The 23085-nt window shown below is 51.9% G+C and overlaps 2 protein-coding genes across 3 annotated transcripts; both read right to left on the bottom strand.

Annotated features, from left to right (window-relative positions):
- Positions 1-107: 107 nt before the first annotated feature.
- On the bottom strand, positions 108-15500 carry BLM (BLM RecQ like helicase). 2 transcript variants are annotated; one of them, XM_088172773.1, is made up of 20 exons: positions 15359-15500; positions 14213-14387; positions 13708-13820; positions 13197-13353; positions 10979-11721; positions 9965-10141; positions 9527-9645; positions 8767-8880; positions 7947-8045; positions 7298-7446; positions 6895-7001; positions 5992-6152; positions 5331-5526; positions 4449-4639; positions 3392-3539; positions 2861-3060; positions 1949-2141; positions 1692-1814; positions 1154-1361; positions 108-439 (listed from the first exon to the last, which is right to left on the bottom strand). In XM_088172773.1, the coding sequence occupies exons 4-20, from the start codon at positions 13289-13291 to the stop codon at positions 256-258; spliced, it is 3207 nt and encodes a 1068-aa protein (XP_088028899.1). In that variant the 5' UTR covers positions 13292-13353; positions 13708-13820; positions 14213-14387; positions 15359-15500; the 3' UTR covers positions 108-255. The 2 variants fall into 2 exon arrangements, with proteins under 2 accessions (XP_088028899.1, XP_014743283.2); XM_014887797.2 differs by having other exon boundaries at positions 13708-13823.
- Positions 15501-16572: 1072 nt separating this feature from the next.
- CTSH (cathepsin H) lies at positions 16573-22935 on the bottom strand. The gene is made up of 12 exons (XM_014887865.2): positions 22767-22935; positions 22401-22432; positions 22223-22328; positions 22066-22136; positions 21571-21675; positions 21224-21310; positions 20624-20679; positions 19530-19611; positions 19367-19435; positions 18876-18982; positions 17696-17821; positions 16573-17169 (listed from the first exon to the last, which is right to left on the bottom strand). Exons 1-12 carry the CDS (start codon positions 22837-22839, stop codon positions 17094-17096), a joined length of 990 nt encoding a protein of 329 aa, XP_014743351.2. The 5' UTR covers positions 22840-22935; the 3' UTR covers positions 16573-17093.
- Between the last annotated feature and the right edge of the window lie 150 nt (positions 22936-23085).

Genomic DNA, 23085 nt, shown 5'->3' on the forward strand with positions numbered 1-23085 from the left:
GGTCCTGATCGTGTCCCTGAGGGAGCAGTAAAGCAGGATCACAGGGAGGAGTGTCACCAACGGGACAGTTTCTAGAACCACTCACACTTAGAAAGGCGCAAACAAACTGACAAATTAAAAAATATTTATTTAATGTGAGCTTTTGTACTGACAAACACACAAGTCCCAGAAGGTTTAGCAGCAGCAAATGAAACAAAAATTTAATAAACAATGATTCCGTCTTGGGGAAATTCATCTGGTAATGGAGTTTCTCAGTTAAAATACGGAATATGAAGGCTGAAGGAAGCTCCTGGATTTGGGTTTGGGCAGTGCCATCATGGCCAGCTTCCCAGCAGCTCCCTGTGTGCCACCAAAGCTGTAGGACACGGAGCTGGCACCGGAGGAAGCTGCAGCCTTGGAGCTCGGCACCTTCTTGGTCCTTCTGTACCTGCTGTAGCCACTGCAAAAACCAGAGAAGGTGTGTGTGAGACCCCTGTGTCACCTGGCCTGGCCCCTGCACCCTGTGCTCACACGGGCACCACCACTGCATCTTCTAGAGGACTACGCTCTCATTTTGTAAAATTTATGTTTTTTTAACGCACATGGCTTCAAACAACCTCTGAAATGCAAACAGTACAGCTGTTGCTCTGGGATGTATCCAAGGGTGAGCAGCAACAGCAAGTGACACTTCAGAAGCAGCAGCAGCAGCCAATGACAGATATTCCAGTAGATGGGAAAGAGCCAAGGGTGGGACAAAACCTGCTGGGCTGGGAAAACCATTTGCTACAAAAACCAGGGAGCAGAATGATGAAAAATGGGGCAGGGAAGGGGAAATCCTTGGGAAGGGGCAGATCTGCCCTAAAAGCTCAAGACCAACCAAGAGCAGATGCAGGTGTTCCCTTACATAATACAGAGAGAGAATCTGAATTAACAAGGGGCTGAAGTTCAAATATTCCATCAAATGTTCAAAGTTTTAAGACCCCTTTATGATCTCAAGCAAGGATCCTGGTGAGCCTGCTAAAGCTGGCTACGGCAGAACACTGAAATGCAGTGTTCCCTGCTTAGCCTGTGGCAGTCAAGTGTGAGAACAAGTGTTAAATATCCTTCCTCACCAGCTTTTTAAACCAAACCTGCAGAAAAGCACGGCAGAGCAGTCCTGACCCCATGAACGTACCCCCTGGGCTGGAACTGCTGCCTGCCACCAGCACTCGTCTTTTTCCTCTTGGAGTCCCTGGAGTTTGGCGGCCGCTTCCTTTTCCTCCTCTGGTTTGTGTTATTGCCAAAATAGCTGGAGGTTGTACCTGCATCCTCTGCTTCTGCATCGCTGCCCAGAGAGCCAGTGCTGCCCGGGGCTGTGTCCACACCTGGGCAGGCAGCGTCCTCTGCACACGGGCAGGGAGGGAAAACTCAGTCAGGGAATCAGCCAGACTGACACCAGAACACACTGCTGCTATCAAAACATCTGTCCTGGCTGTTCCTCCCCTCCTCTGCACTGCCCCAGCCCCAGACTTTCAGAGATATCCTGAATTTAGCCTAGTGGGAAGGTAGAAAGACTTTGGTGTGTTCTGAAAGTGACTGCTCCCTTTTGGAATTACTGAACTGAAAGAATTAGTTATTTGTGATTAAATCATGGTAACTTTTGAATCAAACATCTGCTAGAGGAGGAGAGAAAGGCACTGGACAGGAAGTACATGCTGAGGTACAAAGCACACCTGGGAAGGAGCATTCTGAGTACTTATCCATCACTTTAATGATTTCTGCACCGTATTTCTCCAGCTTGTCTTCTGTGACACCATCGATCTGCAGCAACACCTCCATGTCCGAGGACAAGGTTTCTGCAACATAACAGAGCACCCCTCAGACATGTCAAACAAATAACTTTTCATAAAGATACCCTGAAAGAAATAAATTCCTTTCCATGCCTCTCCATACAGAAGCCCCAAAGGACTTCTGAGAAACCTGACCTTACCTGCTATTTTCTTTAGGGTGGAAGTACTGAAAATATTGAAGTAATGCACATCAAAGACTTTGCCCAGGGTTTTGCAGGTGTCTGTAAGTTCATTGAGGCACTGTTTAACCACCTCTTCCCGCTGGGACATCTTTGCCATGGAAGCCCTTTGCCTTCTGATGGCACTGGCACTCTCTGTCTCGTGGAACTCCACCTGTAAAAACAGCCATCCATGACTCCTGCCAGGGAGTTCCTGCACACCCTGGCTGCTAACACAGGAACACAGAGCAGCAAACAGAAAGTATCCTTTGATGGACCATAAAAAGCTGTTTACCCAGTATACATTTTGAAATAATTTTTTACAGGCTGCTCAACTACACCCAAGTTTCTTCTACAAAGAGCTGGCAGAGTTTAGAGAGATGGAAAAGAGCCCAGTTGGCTTCAGAGGTCACTGGGAAAATGCTGAGGGCTCTGTCCTGCTCCAAACACAGCACTAATGCAGAGGAGGTGTTGCCTCAAGAAACCTGGGACTGTTCCATGACCTTCACGAAGTGCCTATTCCATCAGATCCCACCAACTACTAAGAGAAAAAAAATAGAAAATGAAGAGGGGAGAGCTGGTCCTTCTTTCCTTCTTAGCCATCTTTCAGTGGGGGTCAGAACTTTCCTTCACTGTCCAGCAGGAATCAGATGGGTGAGGAAGAGAGAAAGATTTAAATCTCTCCAAGCCTCTCAAACTCACATTTTGCCCCACAACATCATTACTGGAATACTGGGCTAGGAATCACACGTGTTGGATTCTGTTCCTTGCATCTACCATGTGTTAGTTCAGCTGGAGGAAAACTGTGTTTAAGCTACCTGAGGGGATATGCTAAAGCAAAACTGCAGCACCTTCCTTAAAACAATGCCTTCAAGAATCTGAACAGTTCCACACCTGGAGTGACCCATCCAGCACAGCCTGAGCTCTCTCTCCCAGAATCACATATGCCACTGCCTGGTCATTAGCTGTGATGTACAAATCCTCATCCAGGATCTTGTCCAGGACCAGTTTTCTAAACAGCCTTTCAGCATTGTGCCTGGAATAGGCAGCCCCCTTCCCAAATATGCCAGACTGAATCTTGGCACTCGATGAACCTGTGAACAGAAAGCACAGGATGAGCCCGTGCTCACGAAGCCTGTGTACACACATTTACAGACCTGTGGGAGATTCCCAAGGCAGTCTATTCACATTCAAAAATGCCTTTAAACACTGGAAAGCTAATATTATCACTATAGCAACCTGAAATGGATTAACTCTTCAGTTTCATTTCTTTTGGATCACTTACCACCAAGAGATTCTTGGGAAGATTAACTTCACAAAATACACATTTTTTTAAAGGCCCGCTGGCACTGCACATCCCTCTTGATCCCTGGCCAGGGATTAGTGCACCAGGTTATTCAGGAGTTTCTGGGAGAACAGACTCACCTAAGAAGATGTCCACCATCATGTTGAGGGTGTACCTGCCCGAGCCTGGGTTCCTGCTGCCGTTCGCCCGCCCCGCGTGGCCGCAGTGCTCGCGCACAAAGCGCACGATGCCCTTCACATCCTCGGTCACGTTCCTGGATCTGTAATCCTGGCAAATCACACCTCACTGGCACGTGCCATCCATCACCTGCCTCTGCCCTAGCCCCCAAGCTGTTACTGACAGCCTCAGTTTTCTGTACTGAGCTTTTCCCAGCCGTGAATTGAGCTGTTCCAAGTACAGAAACCACGATTTCCCACTTAGTGACCTACAGTGATCCAGTCACAGGGATTCTGGATGTGACAGTACAAAACCAGTCCAGCTGGCTGTATATAATCTCCCTGGGGCTATTTGTGTAGAGTGAGGTGCAAGATTGCTGGGTAAATACTGGGAATCAAGGTAAATCATTTGGGAAGCATTCCTGTAATTATCCTGCCACGCTCTAGAACTTACACTTCGAAAACACATTAAAGTGAGACTGAATATGCATTATCCTGCTCAAATTTGGTTTCAATCACAGCTGTATAAGGGAATGCTTCAAACACAGGACTGAGAAACAAAATCCACAGGTACAAAACTGATCAGGATCCCTTCCCTGTCAGCCTCCACAGCTGCCTTCCTTTCTGCTCCTGCCACTAAGTTTGCATAACCCAAATGTCTGGATCCCCTTCAGCAGTGCAAACCCAACGTGGCCCTCATGCTGCTCTGGCAGCACAAAGCTGCCCCATAAAAACCAGGGCAGGAGCTGAAGGGATTTCCCCATAAGTCACTGCAGTGGATCTGATCAAAGCTCCTGTCTCCCCCAAGGAACATCGTTATACCTCTGACAGGAACAGGAGCATTACAAGTTCATGGTTAAACCCTGAAAATACCTGGAAGCATCCCAAAAATACAGGACTTTTATTCCTTTTCTCCATTTTTTCTCCATTTGCCTTCCCAAAAGTCACGTAACCCCTTTTTGATGCAACTAAATACAAATTCGGTTTAACACCACTACAAAATAAAACCTGTGGGCTTTACCTTCTTCCTGCTGCAGTTGTCACAAATCACTTCTGGGTGATCTTTGCAGAAGGTGGGGTTGAAGTTGGTCTCCCCGAAGTAGGCAAGCAGCTGGACACGGCGGCACTCCACCACGTTCTCACAGTAGTGCACCATGCTGTACAGGTTGTTGAAGTGGGTCTGCCTCGTGTGGCTGTTCCCATCCTTCTCCACTGAAACACAGCAAATTCAATGGTTTGGAAAAGCTGCATCTCTGCGTTTTCATGCACTGTGAGAAAGATTGGCCCTGCTTAAAAAACCCACAATATTGGCTTTGCTTAAGAAAGATGAGCAGGTTAGTACAGAACAGATGTTGGACAGCTTTTATCACTGAAGTTTTAGAGAACTGGAGAAGGGAAAATAAGCCTAGAATGACAAAAGTCAAGAGAAGGGTATGCCTGACAGGATGAGAGGAAGTGGCCTCAAGTTGTGTCAGGAGAGGTTTAGATTACATATCAAGAAGTTTCTTCATGGAAAGGGTAGCACAGCCCAGGCACAGGATGCCCTGAATGGAAGTGCTCAAAAAGTATGTGGAGGTGGCACGTGAGGACATGTTTTAGTGGTGAAGAGGGGGGTGAAGTTCGTCTGACAATTGGATTTGATGATCTTAAAGGTTTCTCCAACCTTAACAATTCCATGATTCCGTGATCCAAAGTGGTTTTGACTAAAATTAAGTACAAGTGACAAAAATCCTGCTCCTGCCAGCTGAATGAAAACCATCCAGGCAAGAATTCCCAGTTCTCCCCTCCCTGCAATACTGAACTATCCATGGCACTTGTGAAAGAGAAGTAACTCAGGCTAAACGAGACCAGTGACAATGTGACTGCTGTAATGTCACCTCCCAGTTCCCAGGGGACAACTCACTCAGGATGAGCCTTCTCAGCCTGGTCACATCACTGTAGCTGTAGAAGAGCAGGCAGTGGGACATCTCTCCATCCCTGCCAGCCCTGCCAGACTCCTGGTAGTAACCTTCGATGGATTTGGGGAGGGAGGCGTGGATCACGTAGCGCACGTCGGGTTTGTCAATGCCCATTCCAAAGGCAATGGTTGCACAGATCACCTGGGGAGGACAGCACCGTGCTCTAGACACACACTATGGACATCACCCCTGCAGCCCTGCACGGAGAGCAGAGCAGTGACCCGGATTAGGAAACGTGGAGGACCCAGAATTTCAGCTGTAACAGTGCAGAACAAGTACAGCACAGCAACAACCTCCCCTCCTGTCAGAGGAGCCACTCCACACACAGGGAAAGCCCCAAATTCCAGTCCCTGCACAGCAGCCTGCCAGGAGCTGTTTGTGAAGCCCTGCACTGCTCAGGTCCTCCCTGCTGGGGTAGTGCTACAACCTTTTATTCACAGAACTCCCAGTGAAAGGTGGCAGCCGTGCCCCAGCAGATCTGCTGGGATCAGTTACTCAATACTGCAGACATTGCTGATAACACTGCACAACCTCCCTATTATTTCCCAGGCCAAGAGGGATAAAAGTGCCCGGACCTTCCTCCCTTTTCCTCCCGGCTTTCCTCACCTGGCATCCCTCCTGATTAACCCATTTCTGCTGCACAAGGTCCCTGTTGGAGTCGGTGAGGCCAGCGTGGTAGGCCAGGGCAGCCAGCCCCTCCTTCTGCAGGATGGCTGCCGTGGTGTCACACTCGTGCCGGGACAGGCAGTAAATGATCCCAGAGTCATCTGCAAACACAGGGGAAACAAGCTCGAACTACAATACAGCTTTATTTCCTGTCCCTGCTCAACCTGCCAAGCAGATACTGACCTCTCCCCACTGGAATAAAGATAAGAGTAAAGATAGAACTGCTTCACTAGAGAACTTGTTTTATTAATATCAGATAGTCTGGACAGTTTTTTCTACACAATCTTTTGGTGAGGTGGAATAAAGAAATGTTTTCCTCGTCGATGTGCAATCTGAGGATTTAGAATACATGAACAAAAATCTATATAATTCAAGAGTTAGAGCAGTTCAGTAAATGCTGTCTGAGGGGACAGCATAGGAGAAGCTCTGAGGGAGCTTGGTATAATCCAGTTCCAGCAGCAGGAGCTGCAGGACTCCAAAGTGAGCCTGGAAAGATGGGAATCTCTGAAGATAGCTTCAAGGGGAACTGCAGATAGGCAGACCAACACAATTAAACAATTAAGATATTGGGTGACCTTTATGCTCTGAAGACATGATCCTAAAAGCTCTGGCAGGCTCCAGAAAGGTCATTCAAAAGCATCACCATAATTTACTTTTCCATCTTAACTTAAATTCTCAGCTTTAGAATGCACATAAATCTGATTCCCATTTTCAATAATATCACTTTACCTCCACCTTGCTTTTCTGGTAAATGTACCATTATTACAGCACCATAAAAGCTTTCACTGCCTTGAGAAGTGGCTCCTGAGAAGGCCTGTGGCCACCCTGCTGCTCAGTACTCACGGGGGTGATATTTTTTAATCCATTCCAAGCAATCCATCGCCACCTTCTTGGGCTTCTTGGGCAACACATCATATTTCAAGTTATGCCTGTTGAAGCTCATTGTAAACCTGAAATGTGACAGTTCATGGTGCTTGTCAGCCTTATGGGTATAATTATGTTATGTTAAACAGCTTCCTTCATCATGCAAGGAAGGGCTTGGCACGGTTTTTTTTGTTTCTTATGTTAATATTTTTATCTACTTCCCATTAAATTCTATGCATGCATTTAATTTAATTTCACTTCATCACATACAGCCACACAAGGATTTCAGACGGGCCTGTGATGCTTTTTTTCACTTCACTAAGTTTTCCACCTAAAAATTTCCGTGGCACAAAGGGTTTCAGAAAGCTGCTGAGCAACTCACACTTGTGGTTTGAGCATCTCGAGCTGGTTGAGGATGTCCTTCTGCACACGGGGGTTGGCAGTGGCAGTGAGGGCCATCATGGGCACGGAGCGGAACCTCCGGCGCAGCATGTTCAGCCTCTTGTAGTCCTGTCTGAAGTCATGGCCCCACTGGGTGGGAAACAAAAAATGCAAGTGTAAAATGCTCCAAGTGAGTATTTGGTGCTGCCTGGAAAGGCTGAGCTGGAACAGAGGCTAGGCAGAGCAAAAGGAGTAAAACAGGAATTGATTGAAAGGATTCACCTTGGGCAGTGCAATGACCGGGCTGGGGCTACACCCAAATCAAATCCAACATGGATCCTGCTCATGAGTTTTACATTTTTATAAGTTTTGGTTCATCTTGGGGTTCATTATCTATCCAACCACAGCCCCAGGCTATGAAGTCTCAGTCCCCTGGTTTGCCCCCTTTCCCTCGCTGCTGTTTCTGCTTTTTGGGTCCTTTATTCTCTAGCTAGAATGGGAATGTTTTGTCCAACTCCCCTGTGAAGAGAATTCACTAACACCTAATATGAAGTTTCAGAGTTACACACTCAGCAGCAGAGATTCTGAAAAATGTAAAAGCTAAAACCCAAGGCACCACTGGCATCCCTAAACACACGAGGAGGTTTTACCTGGCTGACACAGTGGGCCTCGTCGATGACAAAACGTGCCAGGAGTTTCCTGTCGTAGAGGTTCTCCAGGGCAGACATCAGGCGGTTGCTGGCACACACCTGGGACACAGCACAGTGCCAAGGGAAAGCAAAACACCTGGGCTGGCAGTGCCAGCTGGCCTGGCTGAGAGCACACAAACAACTGTGCTGGGCTGCAGAACCCCCCTGCACTGCTCAGGTGAGGCTTCAAGGCACAGCCAGCTGTGCTCTAACCCAGCAGCTGCTGTGGGATTCCCACCAGGTTCTGGCATCACCTGTCCCAGGGCCCCTCATTCCGAGGAAATTTCAGTGAATTTAAATGATTTATGTCAGGAAACAGAGGGAAAAATAATGCTGAGGAGAGAAACACAATCAGCACACCAACCAGCCCCCTCTCACAAAGCTCTTGTGCAGTAACAAATTTTTAAGGCAGCAGAGGTGCCCAAGACAGGCTCTGACAATCTCCTACCACCCTGACAACGCTGTATTTTACCCCATTCAGGGCAGTTTGGATTGAGCAGCTACTGGACTGTGATTAACATTAATGTGTATCAAGGTAGATTAAAATAGGTGGGCTTGGAAGCTTATTTTAGGAGTTTACATTTTGCAGACATAGTCATTTCTTATTCTTGGCTAATTACTGATTGAAATTAGCTACATCCATATAGATTCTTAATGAGTTATCTAAAACCCAGATTTTGTTGCCCAAAAGCCCACTCTGAGTGCAGTTTTTTAGCACTTCACAGCAATCCCCCCTTCATAGCCCCTCCTTATGTTTTTACAGCTGAAGATAAGTGCAGACCTTCTCAGGGGTGACATACAGCAGCTTTATGACAGGGTCCTTCTTTGACAACTGCATGTAGATTTTTGAGGCATCAGCATCTGTCCTGTCACCAGTCAGGTATGTTGCAGCAATCTGTATTAAACAATTATAAATACACATATTGAGTTTTATTACATGCAGAATAGAAGAACCTCTAAATGCAGCCCTACCTCCCATTCCAAAGCAGTTCCTAAGCAGTCAGCCTTGGGAACTCACATTTGGGAACACATCTGAGCACCCTGGGCCAGGGGAAGGTGTCCCTGCCCGTGGTGAGGGGTGAACAAGGTGAACTTTAGGATCCCTTCCAACCCAAACCATTCCGGGGTCCTGTGACCTCCTGCACCTGCATTCCTGCTCTGTGTGCCATGTTTCCAAAGATGTTCAGCACCCCCAGAACCCCCTAACTCAGGAACTCTTAGGGTTCATTCCTGCTGCACAGTCAGGCTGCTCCTGTGTGAGTGAGTGATTACAGTTCTCAGGATCTCAGAACCAGCAGCTGCTCTGAAAAACACAGCTCTAACACCAAACACAAGGAGCAGCAATAAATCCAGCAGCCACACTGCCAAGATATTGGAGTTCATCCAATTTAGTTCTTCCCAGGCAACTTCCTGTGCCATTCACAGTGTCCAGCTAATCAATTTATGCAGTTTATATTCGGGAGACACAAGATTTGCTGTAAGATTTCAGATTTCTAATCCAGTTACCTGCAGTTTCACTCAATAAAGCTGCTGGAACTTACATCTAAAGTCTTCAGCTTCTGGACCTGATCGATGATGAGCGACCTCAGTGGAGAAATAACGATGCTGACCCCAGCAGAGACACAGGCTGGGAGCTGGTAGCACAGGCTCTTCCCACCTCCTGTGAGCATGAGACACACACAGCAAGTGTTGGACATCAAGAGAAAAAGGATGGAGACCTGTTTCTAATTTCCCATTTTACAGCACTTTTGGAAGCAATACATTTCTACCAACGCCTGTCACAAAGTGACACCCGTAGGGTAAGAAAGAGTTACTGTGGGAATGATTAAGGAAGGCAGAAATTCAATCTCCTCACTCAAAATACCCCAGCAACAATACTCCTGAAATCCTGCAGTCACAGAATTCCAGCAGCACACAGGGGAAGAGAAAAGCTTGTCCCAAGGCTTGCAAAAGGAGCTGCTGGTCTGTAGCCCACGTACCTGTGGGCATGAGGATGAAGCAATCCTCCCCCAGCAGAGCAGCATTGATGGCCTCCAGCTGGTTTGTCCTGAAACAGTGCAACCCAAACTTCTTGTGAAATATATTCATCATTTCTGCAGAGTGGGGAAATTTCATACCCCTGAAACGCTCCAGTGCAGGGTTATGAACCACTGGATCTGGGAGACACAAAATGTAATTACAATAAATTATGACATCAAGTTATAGAAGAAATGATTCCCTGTGTGTGTGGGCAGCCCTGGCTGCCCCTGGATCCCTGGCAGTGCCCAAGGCCAGGCTGGACACTGGGACAGTGGGAGGTGTCCCTGCCATGGCAGGGGTGGCACTGGGTGGGATTTAAGGTCTCTTCCACCCCAAACCATTCTGTGACTCTGATTTTCACCTTCCCTTTTACCAGCCTATCCCTACATTAACCTGAAATGGCATTGACCAATCTGGGCCCCAGGGGGACCGAGTCTGCTTCCACAAACCCATTTTGGAACATTTTTCAGCAAAAGCCATTGTACAGCTTTGAATCACAAACTGCAGAATCGTTATTTAACTACAACACAGAAACACCCTCATTTCTAATTTTAGCAGCTTCATCCTCCAGCAGCATGGAACCTGTACAGGAAGGGAATATTCAAGTTTGGCATCATTTAGAGGAAAAAATAAAATAAACCAAGGTGACTTTGCTAAAAAGGAACCAAAAGAAACTTCCACAGAAACAAAAGGCATTGATGTGATCTGTAGTAGTTACTTGGCCTTAGATTTAAAAATAAATACTTGGGACTCTATGCCAGAAAACTTTAACACAGACTTCAACATTCTGGACTCTTTGCTTTTGAGACTGATGTGCTTCTGCAACAAACAACTTTACAGCTACCAACAACTGCTCTTGTGTCTTTGAAGACCTAAACTCATGAAAAACTCGACAAATGGTGCTCTCGTGTGAGGTGACAATGAAAAGAATTCAGAAATGGAGAAACCCAATAATCCTCAGGAGCATAATTCACCTGGCTGGTTCTTTGTTGCCATCAGCAGGCCTGGCTTTGGAGCAGCAGGACTGGCTCCCACAGAGCCTTGGGCTCTGGACATGATCTTGGACAAGAGGGATTTGGCAGGAGGCCCCTCTGGGACAGGCGTGGCCAGGGCTGGAGCAGCCCCGGGGCTCTCCCAGTCCTCATCAAAGTCATCGATGTCAAAGAGATCCAGGTCCAAGTCAGGATCGTTTGTCCCCGAGCTGCTCCTTGCAGGACTGGCCCTGGGAGCTGTGCTCTGATCCCTCAGGGCACTGGGAGCTGTGCTCTGAGCCCCCAGGGCACTGGGAGCTGTGCTCTGAGCCCTCAGGGCACTGGGAGCTGTGCTCTGAGCCCTCAGGGCTGTGCTGCTCAGGTTCCCAGTCCTCGTTCCTGAATTTTGGTCCCAGCTGCTGCTGCAGGACTGCAGGCTGAGCCTGAGGGAAGCCTTGGCACAGGGCAGCTCCTCAGCACTCTGCTTTGAGGCACAGGGGCTGTCCCAGGTTTGATCTCTTCTGGCAGAAGAGCTGCTGGAATGAACAGAAAGCACCGATGGGAGGTTTGTGGGCTTGGGGGAGTTTCTGTCAGAACTGAAGCTCCAGCTTGGGCCAGAAGCTGGACCTGCACCAGGACACACACGAGGGCTCTGCTCCATGGGAGACTTCCAGCTTCTAGGAAAAGTGGTGTTTGTGCCATTTTGGTTCAAACTGACAGAATTAGAGTTAGCCAGCAATTTTCTCCTGGAAGAGATGAGAGGGAAGGAAAAAGGAAAAAAATTATATTTAGTCACAAGTAATGATTTACCAGGTTCTACAACACTCATTAAACAGTTTTGTCTCACTGCTATTAAACATATAAACATATGGTGGTTCCATCGTGCTCTGAGTCACCATGTTTGAAAATGATTTCAAACAAATCTAGGGGAGAGAGAACACCACCAGAAGAAACCAATGACAAAATTGTGATATCATCTCTACAGACAAAATAAAAGAATTCCTAAAAGCAAGGAACAGATCCAGGCAAGGTAGAATATAAAAAATAAATCCTTAGAGGCAAAACCTGAAGTTAAAAGTATGCCTGAACCAAATCATGTTTTTAGGTACTTTCTAAAGACTATGTCTGACTACAGCACTGAGAAATAAAGTTAAGTCGTTGTACTGAGAACATGTACAGAAGCTCATAGTCCCAGGCCAGGAGAAATCTAACCAAAATCCCAAAATCCCAAATCCCAGTGCTTTGTCCATGTATTGTGCCATCAGGTGACAAAGCAGCAGGTTGTGGCAGCAATGATTCCATTGGAAGGTGACAAGTTCAGGGCTATCAGCAGAAGTCACCATCCCTGCAGTCAGGCAGAGGGGAGACAACACCAGCTGAATGTGTGTGGCAGCTCACACCACGGCACTGCTGCTGCCAGGCAGCTCCTCGCTCTGCCTCTGACCTGCAGGGCTGCAGGGGCTTTGCACCACCTCTTAGGGCTTTGTCTCAGTCTCATCTGTCTTCACTCAGAGCCAGGATTAACAGAAACACAGCTTAAACAGTTTTTTTCATGTTTGGGCTTGGACGTTTATTGTATCTTATATATTTATTATATCTTATTAGAAAGTACAGAGAGTACGACAGCATTTCCAGCTCCTTGCTAGAAGTGAGGAAAAACTGCCACAGAGGCAGCTGCTATAAGGTCTTTTAAGGCTAAACAGTCCAATAGAGAATTAACACCGATATTATTTATACTTTTGACCCAATAACTACATTCCCCTGATCCTTAGAGTGACACTGACTGAACCAGAAACTGCTACCTGAAATTTATGAAGAAGAAAGATGAAAAAAGAAAGAGACAACGCCCAAAAATCTCCATCTTGTCCCATATCTATCACTATACTATAAAAATCCCAAATTGAAAAGCCATCACCCTGTGAAAGCACACACTTCTAATTCACTACACACCCGTGATTTCTACTCCACCACTCATATTTAGAAGCCATCTCCAAGGCCTCAGGTCCAGAGCAGAGTTTTCCAGGGGGTCTGTGCCTGAAAGCACAGAGAGCTCAAAAACTCCAAATTTCTGGGATCCAACACACAGGGACTGCTGACGCCTGCAGCACTTTGGGCGATTTTGTTGCCTCCCTCAGCCAGTAATTCCAGCTTTTTAATTCCCTCCTGCCCGGTTCTGCAGTGTGCTGGGGACACCTGCAGGCAGCTGCCTGCTCCAGCCTACCTGAGGTCCCTGTGCTGCAGCAGGGCTCTGGCACAGCCCAGGGCCTGCAGCTCCTGCAGGGGGATGGCATCCACCAGCTCACAGATGGCTTCCATGGCTCGGAACAGCTGCGGGGCCACGGGCACGGCCTCACCTGGCACGGCCTCACCTGGCACACCTGGCACGGGGAGGGAGTTCAGCACTGTCATTCCCAGCACAGTAGCTGTCATGAGGATACCACTCTCCAGAGGACAGTACCTTGCAGTAAATCACTCTAAACAATTTATTCCCAATGTATTTTTAGTCCATTTGCATAAAGAATCTGTTGCTGCGTGCAGGAACTCAACGAACCTACATATTTTTGCCCTTGTATTTTATTATGTGTCAATAATCCAGTGATTTATGTCAACTCTCCATCTACAGATGTTAATTCTCCATCTGCCAGTTAATGCTCTTGGATTACACAAGATAACAAATAGTTGCAAACTATCCCCAAAATCAGAGATATCCAATTCCAAAGCATTTTGTGTACCTGAATCCCCTGCACTGGGATCCTCTGCAGGATGTGTTGGGGGAACCTTCTCCTGCCTGGCCTCAGAGCTGCCAGCTGAGCATCTTCTACCAGTGGGAGAGTCTCTGAAAACACTGCTAACAGCAAAAGAAAAAGCCATGAGAGTACAGGTATCTGTAAACCAAGGCATTTCCAGAGAACAGTGGGGTTTAGGATGTGTGGAAAATAAATTCCTGGAGGTAGAACCCAAAAGTAGTCATTCATCCTGTGTACCAATGTGTGGGATCTTGCCCCAGTAATTTTCCCCCATCCCACTACAAAAGTAACTCTGCTTTTTTCTGAAGTGAAAGCCACCTAAGGCATCAGCCATAAAATCAGTATTTGATAAAGCCTTAATTACAGCTGCCAGTCATTAAGCATTAACCTGCCAAGCAGCAAAGAGACACAGCCTGGACCTTTCTCACAAGCAGGAGTTTTAGGTGGGTTTTGGTACTTTTCTATTCTTTCAGCAGTGAGCTCTGATTACCTGGCACTGTGTACAGAGGGGGAGAAGGGAGGCAGCTCCTCCTCAGGGGAGGGAGGGATGATGTCCAGGTCATCCTCCTCGAGCTCAGCACCTGCCAGTGGCCAGGTGGCCTCATCCAGTTCTGGGGGGCTGTTCCCAGGCCCCTGCAGCTCCTGGCTCTGAGCCCCTTCAGCAGCTGCAAGAGAAGTGCATTGATATTGCAACACTGCACACCCAGCCTGCCACAAACAGAGGGGGGGAAAATAGCAGCCAGATCTCAAAACACTCGTTTGATATAGTTTCTGACTTTTAAAGGATAAATCTTACTGCTCCCTTTCTCCCCTCATTAAAAATAGATTGAAGAATCCTCACAAACCCTCATTTAAGTGGAAAAGTGATGCAGCTAAACCTGTCCTGGAAGAAGTGAAACACTGAAGAGGTCTATTTTTCTGCAATAGTTTTCTATAAAAAGTATTTATATAAAATCCTATTCCTATAAAAAGCTTCTATTATATTAAATCCTAGTCTTAAAAGAATGCAGACTCATCAGCTGGCACTGTCCCTGTACTGGAACTGGAAGGTAAATGTACATGTATTGTGTCTTAAAAGACAAATCCTACAAAGAAAAGCAGGAATTTTGTGATCATAATTGAGGGTTGGAGTTCTTTTGTGGTGCTTATTATGTTTGTGTTAAAAAGGGAGAGAGATCACTTTTTCTGGTTTAACATTTCATTTAGGTGTAAGATGGCTTTATATCTCTCCAGTATGAATTTTCTAAACGCTTTTCTCTCCATAACATCCCTGTAGATTATTGATCATTTCAGGAATGTCGTGTGGGAAGTTCTGTGACTCCAGTGCAGGAGCAGCTGCTACTCCTGCCCCAGCAGAACACTGCCCTGCTCCCAGGCTGGGGTACCCAGAAAGGGAATCCCGGGACCTAAATGAGCCCAGGGCTGCATGCCAGCCCCGAGCCCGCAGCTCCGTTTGACTCCAGCCCAGCCCCTGGGTGCAAACACAAACCTGTGCAGCCCAGGTGTGTGTACCTGCACACAGCCCGGTACCTGCGCTGCACAGGGGGTGACTCCAGCCCAGCCCCTGCGTGCACACACAGGTTTGTGTTTCACTGCAGCCCAGCTCAGGTGTGTGTACCTGCACGCAGCCCGGTACCTGCGCTGCCCGCGTCCCGCCGGGGCTCAGCCGGTGACTCCGGGCCGATCGCCGCAGCCGCGCCGCCGCCGCCGCACGGGGCCGAGTCCTCGATGCAGATCACGGAGCCCTGCGAGCCGGGGCGCTGCTCGGGAGAGCCGGGCGGGGGGCTCGGCCGCGGGGGCTCCTTGCGGGGGGCTCGCAGCCCCTTGGGGGACACCAAGGGCGGCCGAGAGAACTTCTTCTCGATTCCCGACAGGTCAAAGTCGTCGATGTCATCCCACTCGTCGCCGATGGTGATAAGGGGGCCGGCGGCGGGAGCGGCACCGGGCCCGGCCTTGCCGGCGGGAGCAGCGCTCGCCCTGCGAGCCGCGGAGCCCTTGGCCGGCCCGGCGGGGCCCGGGGGGGCACAGGCGGGCTGAGGGCTGGGGCTGCGGGCCGGAACGCAGCCCCACACCGGCGCTTTTCCGTCCGGCGGAGCCGAGGAGGGCAGGACCAGCGAAGTGTTCACGTCCTTGTCCCTCAGCACCGAGGCGGCCGCCAGGCCCCGGGGCGCCTTCTTGAAGGTGAAGCCCCTGCAATGAGACGAGCCCCCGTCAGCTCCCGGGCGCCGCGGCCGCCCTGCCCCGCTCCCCAGGGCCGGTACTCACGGCGGGCGGTCCCGCGGCGGTGCCGGGGCGCGCAGGGCTCCGCGGGCCGAGTGCCGCCTCAGCTGCTCCCGCAGGTTGTTCTGCGGCACGGCCGCCATCGCGGGGCTGCCCCGCCGCCAGGGGGCGCGCTCCGCCGCCTCCCGCCCGCGCTTCGCATTCGGCGCCAAAGCGAGGCCCTGGCTCCCATTGGATAGAGGGACAGCGGAAGTGACGTATAGGGGCGGACACCACGGAGCGGGAAGCGGAAATGCTCCCGGAAATGGCGGCACCGCCCTCAGGCCGGGCCTGGTCCCTCCCCGGCCCCGGCCCCGCCTTCACCCCGCTCCCCACTCCGCCCCCCCGAGCCGCACTCGGCGCTTCGCACAATCCCCAGCCGCTCCGGGAGCTCGGAGCGCTTCAGCCGCCCCTGCTCAGAGCTCACAGCACAGCGCTCCGGGGGCGAGGCAGCTTTATTGCCACTGACAGATTTCTGTGAAACAACACAGACGTGCCCCTGCTCACACGCGGCTTCGTTTCCCCAGTGCCTGCTCAGAATCGGCACCGAGGTACTCGCGTCGTCGCTGATTTTTAAAGAAAAATCACTTGTTTCTTCTCTATGCATTAAAATACCTTGATTTTTAATACAAAAAATAGCAGGCAGTTCATGAAAATTGACAAAAGTGTAAAAATCACAGCACTCACTCATCCTTCATTTAAAGAACGGGGAAATTGCCTTCAAAAAAACCGCTAAAATTTACACCTGGTGATTGCAAAAAAGCCACCCAAAGGACAGGGGGGAGCTCTGTGTTCCCTAACTCGGTACGTGTGTGGTTTCCCTGCTGCCACCCCCCGGGTCGGGACAGGTGGATGGGGGCACAGCTGGGCACAGCAGGAGGAGGGAACCTGGCAGGGCACAGGAGTACATGAGGGTTTGGCTGGAGAGAGCAGGTCAGGTCGTGCTGCTGCAGGAGGTGTGTGCAAGCCAAGGAATGTGCCTGCAGGTAACACCTTTCTGCAGGTAACACCTCTCAGGGGGTGTGGCACCCTGCTCTGCCTGTCCTCCATCCACACTCAGCCACTGGAACTCCTTCAGTGACTCCAGCCCTGGCCCCAGCCTGGCCGTGCTCCTACACCTGAGGAACAGGGTAGGAGGCACAAGCAGCCAGACCACACATGTTCTTGCCTCGTTCAATGAGGAAATACCTAAAAGAGAGAGAAATGGGTGTGAGCAGAGCCAGCATGGCACAGAAGGGTGGGCAGGCCCTGGATCCCTGGGAGTGCCCAGGGCCAGGCTGGACATTTGGACAGTGGGAGGTGTCCCTGCCATGGCAGGGGTGGACTGGAGGGGCTTTAAGGTCCCTCCCCACTCAGCTCTCCAGGAAGTGCCATTCCCTGCCCCCTTATACCCCAAATGAGAATTAGCATCTCACCCCCAAGAATTGCACCTGCAAACACCTGCAAAGATGGAAACACTCCTGGCACAACCTGCTCTCCCCTGGCTGTGTGAGCAGGAGAGAGGAGCCCTGGGCACCTCCAGGGCTGACCAGTGACCCCAGGACTGGCTGGGTCAGCCACGTCACCACCCAGACTGGGACGATTCCCTGTGTTTCTTCCCAAATTGCAGCTGGAGAGCGTGAGGGTGGCCTGGGGCTGAGGGTGGGTGGGATCCCAGCCCGTGGGTCTCTCCCCAGGCCCAGGCAGGGCGTGGTGGGCAGCAGGACCCCCTTACCCCTGCATGCCCCACAGCCGGCCCCAGGAGTTCTTGACGATCCAGTGAGGAGTCCCGTCCTCCTCCCCATAGCCCACGGCCAGCACGGCGTGGTTCACCTTGTCAGGGGTGTGCTCACAGCGGGGGCTGCAGAGGAGATAACACTGATCAGAAGCAGCCTGTAATTAGGCAGGGATTAGCCAAGCCAGCAGTCCTGACCACACTCTGCTAACAGAACTTTGGGGTGCTCTGAACTCCCAGCTGTGGAGGGTAGGGAGGGAAGCCATGGAAAGGAGACACTGCTCTGCTTTTCCACTCTGGAATTACCAGCCCTATCTGGAGTTAGGGAATCCACGGACTTCTGAGCTACAGTGCAAAGGAATTTTCCCAGCTGAAACCAGCAGCTCTTAGTGCCCCCCAGTGCTGGTTTGTACTGCCCTGAAATTCAAGGGCACTGTTTCATGTTTTGCACAGGAACAGCAAGCTCTTGGGTCTAAATACGTGTTTCCTCTCAATTTTCAGCCTTTAAAATGCACTTGCTGAAAGCTGCTGCTTGTGGTATGATACAAGACAGCTCATGGTACATGCTCCCACCTCAAGAGCATCTATTTTTAAACATTTTCAAACTGCAGCACAGGAAAAGATCAATAATCCACCTAAGATTTTCTTTTTTTTCAATCTGTTAACAGCTGCTCTGGGCTGAAAGCTCCGGAGTATCAATTATTCCAAGCACTCTGACTTTAAAATCCACCTCCGACTGCAAATCCATGGGATAACTGCTCCTGGTGTGCTCCTCTGACTGTGTCCCTGCCCTCACAGCTCACACCTGCCCAGGGCTGGCACTCACCTCTGGCATCACTGGCTATTGGTCCAGCAAAGCCACTGGAATCACCTGAGAGCTCCTTGGGGCAGATCCCTCAGGCTCTCCCTTGCATTTTCCCTGCAGTTCTACGTGACTGAGGGTTCATTACTCCACAGCAATTTTCTGTTTCTCCAGACATGCACCTTTCCCCTTGCTGGGCTAACAGCACCTGTGCTGCCTCACTCAGCTCTCAACTTTCCAGAGGGTATTGATCACTTCAAGGAAGTGTGGGAATGCAGGGCAGTGTTCCTGCACCCAGCAGGACAAACAGGGATGCCTGAGACTCCAGCCCCACACGTTCCCCTTGCCCTCACCTCACCAAAGCAGGTCCACACTCACTTGGAATACACTCCTTTCCTGTAGTGCATGAAGTCACTTGTCACCTCAAAGGCAAAACTCACTGGGTTGTGCTTCCCCACGGCTTCCACCATGGAATCCTCATCGTACTGCAAGAGAGGACCCAGGGTCATCCATCATCCCCTGGTTGTGCTGGGACCAGTGCAGGACCAGCAGCCAGGGCAGGGGGGTGGCTAACCCTGGCTTCCTGCACACAGACAAGGAATCAAGTGCTGAGTAAGATGAGAACCAGGACTCTGTTCCAAGCCTGCAGGTGCACCCACTGTGGGAAGCAGGCAGGAACCCAGGGCCTGGATTTTGGCTCCAGCACCTCCCTGGTGCCACCTTGCAAAAGGTGTTCAGGAGAGCAGGAGTGTGCCAGCAGCTCGCTGTCTCCAGGAGCAGCTCCAGCTGCTGAGCCCAGCACGCCTTGGGCATCCCAGCACCTTCCCTTGGCTCTCTGGAAGTTTGGGAAGGAGCCCTCAGGAACTCACCTGTGTGATATTGATAACGTCCTTGACAAAGGCAATGGCCTTGTCTGGCTGGAACTTGCAGGTGCCATTCTGTGGGGACAGAGAGGAGCTGCTGGAGCCTGTGCCAGGCTGTGCTGTGCCAGGCTGTGCTGTGCCACGATGGCCAGGGCTGTGCTGGGAGTACCTTGGCCCTGTAGGGGTACGTGTCCTCCCCCATGAGCCCCTTGTTGTACAGGATGTACTCGAAGGCTTGGCTGGGCAGGCCCCTGCGAGACAACACGGCTCAGTTAGGATGGGAACAGTCAATCAGGATGGCAGTGGTGAGTCTGGATGGTAGCACTGCAGCTCCTGCAGAGCAAAGCCATCAACACTGCCCCTCTGCAAAGCAGTCCCACCAGGCAGGCCGACAGGGAAGGGCAGTGCCCATCCCAGAGCCTCCAAAAGCACAAACTCCAGTCTGTCCCTGCCTGGCCCACCACACTGCCTGGCACGGTCACACCTCATTCCCCAGGTGCCAGACCCCTGGAGAAGAACACAGGAGCCCTGATGTGTGAGGGCAGCTGCCACACACAGCACCAGCCTCACATGCTGAAAGGGGATTTTGGTGCCCTCTGCCCAGCCTGGCTGGGGGACTTTGAGAGATCCACATCTGCAGCAAGCAGCTGCTCCCTTCCCTGGCCACCTTCCAGAAGCACATCTCAGGAGGCAAGAAAAGAGAGATGATCAGGGAGTGCTGATGTGGAAACGCCTAAGGAGGAGTCACAAGAAAAATAAAAAGCACCAAGAGTGGCTTTGCTCAGCTCTGAGCGTCCCTCTAGGACGGCTTATCTCACAGAAAACAGAAGTTGACAGAAAACTCAGCTCTCTGGCTTCTCTAGCAAAGGCAGGAGGAATTCCCCAAAGGGGAAGCTAAGGTTTCTGTGGGTTCTTCACGAGATGCACGTGACTCAGGGGCAGAACAACAGCCAGAATCCCCCTCACTGTCCCAAAGCTCAGAGCCCAGCCCACAGCTGCCGTGTGAAAAACGTCTCAGGTTAAAACTAACAAATGAGGAATAACAGAGGTTGGGAAACGCTGGAGATTTGCTGAAACATCCCAACTTCTAGGGAGGGTGAAATCAAATTCACAACCAAATCCAAAGTTGCTCTCCCTCACACGTTGCAGCCAAGGGAAGACAAAAGCCATTCCATTATGTGGAAGGCACATCTTGAGGAAAGCTGTCCATCACAGGATGTAACATTCTCTAATTTCTGTTCTTTGTGACCCTCTCTGACTTACCCACTGCAGCCATGGTTGTTGAAGGCCTGGGCACAATCAACCAACTGCTGCTCAGCCTGCAGAGAAGAGTCTGAGTCAGGGCTTGTCCCACACCTGCGTTCAGAGTCAGTGACACAAAAAGCAACCCCACAGCAGGAACTGAGAGCTGGTCTATCTGTGGAGCTGGCTGTACAACCAGCACAGCGCTGGTTTAGCCATGCTCACCCACCAGGAGTCACCTGGAAGTGGCTCCATGTCCCAGGGAGGCAGACAAGGCAGACCTGGGGCCAGCAGCCTAGGGTGCCCTGGCTGCCAGAGGCATTCCTCCTCACCCCTGCCAGGAATCCATCCCTGCTCCCCAGAAGGACTGGCTGAAATGTCTTCCAAAGGTCAGGTTTGTTTTTAACACACCCAGCCCTCAGTTATTCTGTTAAGTTGTGTAAGCGGCTACTGTCTTTCTAGTTCTTCAGGAATATAAATCCCCTGGGAGCTGAAAAATCAGTATGTCCCAATGTGCTGCCTGCAGTGAGGGGCCCCATGCCTGCTCCCAGCAGCCTCCAGCCCCTCAGGCTCCTTCCTGCTCCCAAAAGGGCTCTGCCCAAGCCCAAGAAAATCCCTTACCAGAGAGAGCAGCTTTCCCGTGGCAATGGCAATAGCAGACTCCAAACAGCCCGTGGTGGAAAAGGTCCAGCAGCTCCCACAGGGACCCTGCACGAGGAACAGGAGAGGAACTGCTCTGGGAGGTGCTGCAGCTCACCAGCCTCCCCAAAACCCCGGGGCAGAGGGGCCTGGCAGCACTGCAGAGCCTCCACTCCCTGCGGGCAGCTGGGCACAGAGGGGCTCTGGGGAGCTCCCCATGGCACAGGCACCCAGCACTGCTCGTGGGGCACAGCACCTGCCCACAGCCACCAGCCCCTCCCCGGGCTTGTCACCACCAGCCCCCCCCGCCCGTGTCACCCTCTCCCCACCTGGTTCTTCACGGGTGTCACGAAATTTCCCTTCTTTCTCCAGTCGATGGAGTCGGGATAGGGCCCAGAGCTGCGCAGGAAGCTCCCCTTGGTGGCTGAGCAGTTCTGCAAGCGAGGCAGGAAGGCTGTGGAGAGCTGGCCACCCGGCCAGTGGCCCACGCCAGCCACACTCGCAGGGTGAGGGAGTGGTGACCAGCCCACACACACTGACCACTGCAGCAGGGAGCCCTGGAGGGCAGTGCCAGCCTGCAGCCCTGGCTGCAGTGCCCAGCTGGCAGCAGAAGGGCCAGCTCGGCTCGGCTGGAGGCCGCTGAAAGCTGTGGGGTAGGGACAGGGCTCACCTGGCTCTTACCTGGTGCTGGTGGCACAGGACGTGATCTTAGCAAAGCAGCACAGCCATGGGTGCTGGCCCAGCCATGGGTGCTGCAGAGCCCCAGTGACAGGGGGGATCCAGCCGGACCCCCCTCCCTGCCCACCTGCACCCCCAGCACTCACCTGGGGCTCACTCCACAGGTACAGCTTTTTAAACTCCGCGAACGTCAGATCCGAGAACTGGTTCAGGCCCACTAAAGGGGACAAAGGGGACACTGCTCAGCGGGGCTCGGGGCTCAGAGCCGGCACGGGCCGTGGCCAGCAGGGTCGGGGCTCCTACTCTGGAAGCTGTGGTTGCCCGCGTTGTGCTCCTCGATGCGCCGCTTGTTGTCCAGGAAGATGCGCAGCCGGCGCGGGTACTCGTGCGGGCCGTACCGCCGCTGGTTCTGCGGGGACACGGCGGCTCAGGGCACCCCGAACCCCGGCACCCGGCCCGGCCCGGCTCCCCCCGAGCTCACCTGCACCATCCAGGCCTTGAACAGCTGCTCCTCTGCGGGACAGAACCGGGCCGTCAGCTCTGCCGGGGGCCCGAACCGAGCGGGACCGGGGCCGAGCCGAGCCCGAAGCGAGCGAGACCGAACTGGGCCCGAATCGAACGGGACTGAGCCGGACCGGGCCCGAACCGAGCGGGACCGAGACCGAACGGGGCCCGAACTGAGCGGAACCGAGACCGAACCGGGCCCGAACCAGGCCGGGCTCGAACCGAAAAGGACCGAGCCGGACCGGGCCCGAACAGAGCGGGACCGGGACCGAACCGGGCCCGAACCGAGCCGGCCCAGGCCAGGCCGTGCCAAGTCCCCGCTGCCCTCCCGGTGCCCCTGTACCTTCGGCCGAGGGCTCCCAGGCGGCGGCGGGGGCCAGCAGCGCGGCCGCGGCCAGCAGCACGGGCCAGCGCATGGCCGGGCCGGGCCGAGCCGAACCGGGACGGAGCGGAGCCGAACGGAGCCGAACTGGGCCGAGTCTCTGCCAGGGGGCGGGACAATCAGTGGGCGGGGAAATGGGCGGGGCAAGGCAGTGGGCGGGGTGTTTGGTGGGCGGGGCATCGGTGGTACCGGGACTGGGCGTGGCAATGGGCGTGGCACCGGCAGTGGGCGTGGCCCGGGCCCGGCGTTCTCCCGCCGGTAAAACTATCACAAACCCCGG

This window comes from Sturnus vulgaris, chromosome 13, assembly GCF_052056855.1.
Source record: "Sturnus vulgaris isolate bStuVul1 chromosome 13, bStuVul1.hap1, whole genome shotgun sequence".
In the NCBI taxonomy this organism is placed as follows: domain Eukaryota; kingdom Metazoa; phylum Chordata; class Aves; order Passeriformes; family Sturnidae; genus Sturnus; species Sturnus vulgaris.